Source organism: Brassica napus, chromosome A1 (assembly GCF_020379485.1).
Source record: "Brassica napus cultivar Da-Ae chromosome A1, Da-Ae, whole genome shotgun sequence".
In the NCBI taxonomy this organism is placed as follows: domain Eukaryota; kingdom Viridiplantae; phylum Streptophyta; class Magnoliopsida; order Brassicales; family Brassicaceae; genus Brassica; species Brassica napus.
Window position 1 is genome coordinate 9,443,568 of NC_063434.1, and position 4,770 is coordinate 9,448,337.

General features: G+C 31.0%; 1 protein-coding gene across 1 annotated transcript; it reads left to right on the top strand.

Moving 5' to 3' along the window:
- Positions 1-3,366: 3,366 nt before the first annotated feature.
- Positions 3,367-4,156, top strand: LOC106449768 (napin-like). The gene has a single exon (XM_013891470.2). The coding sequence runs from the start codon at positions 3,432-3,434 to the stop codon at positions 3,978-3,980; it is 549 nt and encodes a 182-aa protein (XP_013746924.1). The 5' UTR covers positions 3,367-3,431; the 3' UTR covers positions 3,981-4,156.
- Positions 4,157-4,770: the final 614 nt, after the last annotated feature.

The following is a 4,770-nucleotide window of genomic DNA, read 5'->3' on the forward strand; positions in this document are numbered from 1 at the left end:
TAATAGGACGCGAATACTCTTCGCAGCGCTTGTTAAAGCTTTTTAAAAACTCTAAAGATGTATTCAATATTAACCAATCGTGACCTTACAAGCTTGATTAGGACCCTTTAAATACTAGAAACGAAAAACATAAACCTATAGGAGGATTAGTTAACTCCTCTTTCTAAAAGGAAAACGAAAACACCTAAAAAGGAAAGTTAAAACCGACTTTAATATAAAAGGAAATTCCTATATGGAAGAGAGTCGTGAACCTTGGCAGTCTCGTGTTGATTGTGTGCGATCAGAGATTGAGCTGCATCACATTCGTCCCTGGTTACAGTTACACAAGAGGCACTAGTGCATTTATCCCTTATATATTAAAAAAAAAGCATTGCAATAAATGTATCCACACTAGACACGTGACAGTCTTACAATGATTTGATAATAAGTATGTTAACGCGTTCACATTATATTCATAAATGTATTCACACTATGTATTTTGCGATTTTTTTAATATAAAACTCACATACATAGTTTCAATAAAACTCTGGATTTTTTTGTTTGAATAAAAATAGATAACGAATCAAAAGCTAAACTATATATATATTATTTTTATTGTTTACGGATAAAATTGAGCAAAATATTCATAAATTTTGATTTGATTCGTTATATGTTTTGATTTGAACCAAAAAATCTGGATATCTGTAACACTACGAAACAAATCAAATACTAAAATACAATATCCAAAAAAGAAGCAAATCACAAATACCAATATTTTTAGGAACATATATCTAGTTCGATATGTTATATGCATATCTATATATACATATATGTAAAAAATTATATATATACGTTATATATATTATACTTTATATCAGTTTTACAATATTTTTTATGAATTAAATTTATTATATTTTTAAAAATTCTAAAACATTTCGGTTATCCGAGTCACTAAATATCTAGGTGGCTAAAGATCGAATCGACACGAATGCTTCCAAATACCCAGATATTTGATCTGTATCCACCCCTGTTTACGGATACAAATTTATTTTCTTTATATATAAAAAATGAATAATGTCAAAGCCTTTTTTATTTTAAATTAATTTTAATTTTATCTTTCATGTATTATTATTAGGGCTGGGCAAAAAACCCGGATCCGAAGAACTGAACCGAACCCGATCTGAAAAAGTAGTACCGAACCCGAACCAAAATTGATTAAATATCCGAACAGGTTCAATATTTTGGTATCTAAAGAATCGAAACCGAACCCGACCCGAACCGAAATATCTCGGGTACCCAAACATAACCGAAATAGATTTATATACCTAAATATATTACTTATTTTTAGATTTAATATATATATTAAACACATCTAAAATATATAAGATATTTTTAAGTTGTCTAAAAAACTTGAAAATATACATAAATAGTCAAAAGTAAATGTCTAAAATAGCTAAAATATATTCAAAGCACCAAAATACTTAAAATATCAATTGATTTTGTATCAAAATATTCAAATCAAACCAATTTATATGTAAATTTTAGATATTTTGACATATATTATACAAATTCTATGTAATATATTATTTTGTTTTATAGATTTTGAGAAATTTTAAGCATAAAATGAATATTAAAATTTTAAAAATAATTTAAATGGGTTATCCGAATCCGAACCGAACCCGCAAGGATCCGAACCGAAATTTAGAAATACCCGAATGGGGCTGAAATCTTTAAACCGAAAACCCGAAACGCGAATAGATCCAAACTGAGCCCGAATGGGTATCCGAACGCCCACCCATAATTATTATGAAAAAAAAATATCATTTAATATTAATTAACAATATATTTATATATTTGTCAACTATTTTTATATACTTTTTACATACACATATATGTGCACCTTGATGTGAATACCTTGTAACTAAGTATTCACCACAAATGAAGTATCTAATTTTTTTAAAAGTTGAAATATTATTTCTTAATGCTTCTTTCACTACCGACCAAATTGTAGTGAAATGATTTGTCTTAATAATTTTCTTTTCTTTTTCTTAAACTATTATCTGTTTAGAAACTATTGGTTCGACATGACGACTATCTAAAATTTATAACATGAAAATAAATAAATAATATTAATTTTGGTTTTTACCGGAAAAAAAACCAAAATTCAAATATTTTAACCGAATATACTAAAATGAATATTAATTTAAAATAATAGTTATATTTTAGAAGATTAAAAACGAAAAAAAACTTAATACCGAACTAATATCCAGATTAAACTGATTTAATGTCTTTTTATTAAAAATAACGAAACTAATAATCATATTCCTCGCAAGGCTCGCGCGGATTATTACCTAGTCCCCTAGTCATCTAAGAAAATAGATGGATATATAAAAAAAATTCTATTACTTTGAACTTTTTTTTGTATTGTTTAAAATTATGTTTTAAAAGAAATATTATTTATGTTTCTAATATCAAGATTATCTGTGTAAATATTTTTAATGAAATCACATTATATACAAATTTATATTTTTCATCTAAGAAAATATAGATATAAATAAAGTATTTTCTTATTTCAAAAGTATATTTTATGTTAATTAAAAATATTTTTTAAATGTAATATTACTATTTTGTGAACTTTTTTTTATGAAATCATATATATATATATATATATATATATATATTTCGTTTTTCAATTCGTTTTTTAACTTTATTAAAAATTCCTTTTTATTATGTGTATATGTTTTTGGAAATTTTTTAAAAGCAAGCTAAATAAAATAAATAAATAATAGTATTTAATATTTTAAATTCATTAAGGGTATCAGTATAATCAACCATCCTGATAATTAATGTGGAAGCGACACATAGGAAAGTGACTTCTCAAATAATATTATAGAGATTGAGCTACACCTTATATGTTGTACATAATCATAATATATACAATCAACATATTATTAGATATCTAATCCCGCGCAAAACGCGGGTTACTACTTAGTTAGATATTATACGAGACACATTTAGTTTCCACCATGACATAGATCTTCTTTACTATTTCTGAATTCTGATTAAGCTCCCAATATATATTTTCAACCGCCCCCGCACCACCTCCAAAGTATATATAGACTCTTACCCCACATACTGAAGGTTTTTTTAAATTTTTTGAAGTTAAGTTTGTACATTCTGTTTTAAGAATATTGTTCATAAGATGTCACGCCAGGACATGAGCTACACTTCACACATAGCATGCAGATGCGGATGACTGTTTTTGTTAGTGACTTGTCACTCACTTCGAACACATAAGAGCTTATCTCTCACAGCGCACACACACAAATGCATGCATTATTACACGTGATCGCCATGCAAATCTCCATTCTCACCTATAAATTAACTTAACAGCTTCACTCTTTACTCAAACCAAAACTCATCATAACAAACAAAGTTAAAAACATACACAAATGGCGAACAAGCTCTTCCTCGTCTCGGCAACTCTCGCCTTTTTCTTCCTTCTCACCAATGCCTCCGTCTACAGGACGGTTGTGGAAGTCGATGAAGATGCCACAAACCCAGCCGGCCCATTTAGGATTCCAAAATGTAGGAAGGAGTTTCAGCAAGCACAACACCTAAGAGCTTGCCAACAATGGCTCCACAAGCAGGCAATGCAGTCCGGTAGTGGTCCTAGCTGGACCCTTGACGGTGAGTTCGATTTTGATGACGACATGGAGAACCCCCAGGGCCCACAGCAGAGGCCTCCGCTGCTCCAGCAGTGCTGCAACGAGCTTCACCAGGAAGAGCCACTCTGCGTTTGCCCAACCTTGAAAGGAGCATCCAAAGCCGTTAAACAACAGGTTCGACAACAAGGAGGACAACAGGGACAGCAGGGACAGCAGCTGCAGCAAGTAATTAGCCGTATCTACCAGACTGCTACGCACTTACCTAAAGTTTGCAACATCCCGCAAGTTAGCATTTGTCCTTTCCAGAAGACCATGCCTGGGCCCTCTTACTAGATTCCAAACGAAACCCTCGGGAGTGTATATACCACGGCGAAGAGTGTGGTTGTTGATGTATGTTAACACTACGCAGTGATGGTGTGTGTTCCATAAATAATGTACTTTAAAATCGATCGAGGCCAATGTAATAAGAAGTACTCTGAAGACCGTAATAAAAGAGAAGTTTTTTTGTTGTTGTTACTCTTGCTACTTGATAATAAAGTGATACTGAAGGATACGCCAAAAAGATCAAAAGAATTGAATTTTTTTTTTGTTCCAAACGAATCAATCTATTCACAATGAGATAGTAGTCTACTGAACAGTATAGGCCAAAATCTATATATATTAATAAATCAGGTCTTCGTAGCTGCATCAAGACACCAGTAACTCTTTAGTTCCTCATCTCTCATCTTCAACTTTCTTTTATTGGTTTGATATACAGTAACCATTTGCTTTGCTTCAGATCTAAGAAGGCTCCACATAGTGATTTTGTCGGCCCAGTCTCAACCCCTAATACCACTTATTTTGATTGGAAGCGGCAGTACCTAAAGTCTCTGTAGATCGGTGATTCGTTTTCAGGTTTTGCTTTCATCTTACGCTGACTATTTTATGAAATTTGATGCAGGTTCTTCAAAAAGAAACAAATATCAATTCTTGGAATGATTCGCTTATTAGGTTTTTTCAAAACTTTCTTCTTTGACCAGTTTTTAAAGATCTGATGTTATAACTTATAACTAGGATAAGACCCGCGCCTTGCGCGGGATTAAGTTATTATTTTTATTATATTTTGGAGAATGAAACAATAGTT

What these genes read in the sequence shown, in the direction of transcription:
- LOC106449768 (XM_013891470.2), top strand. Translation starts at nt 3,432, where the DNA reads ATGGCGAACAAGCTCTTCCTCGTCTCGGCAACTCTCGCCTTTTTCTTC.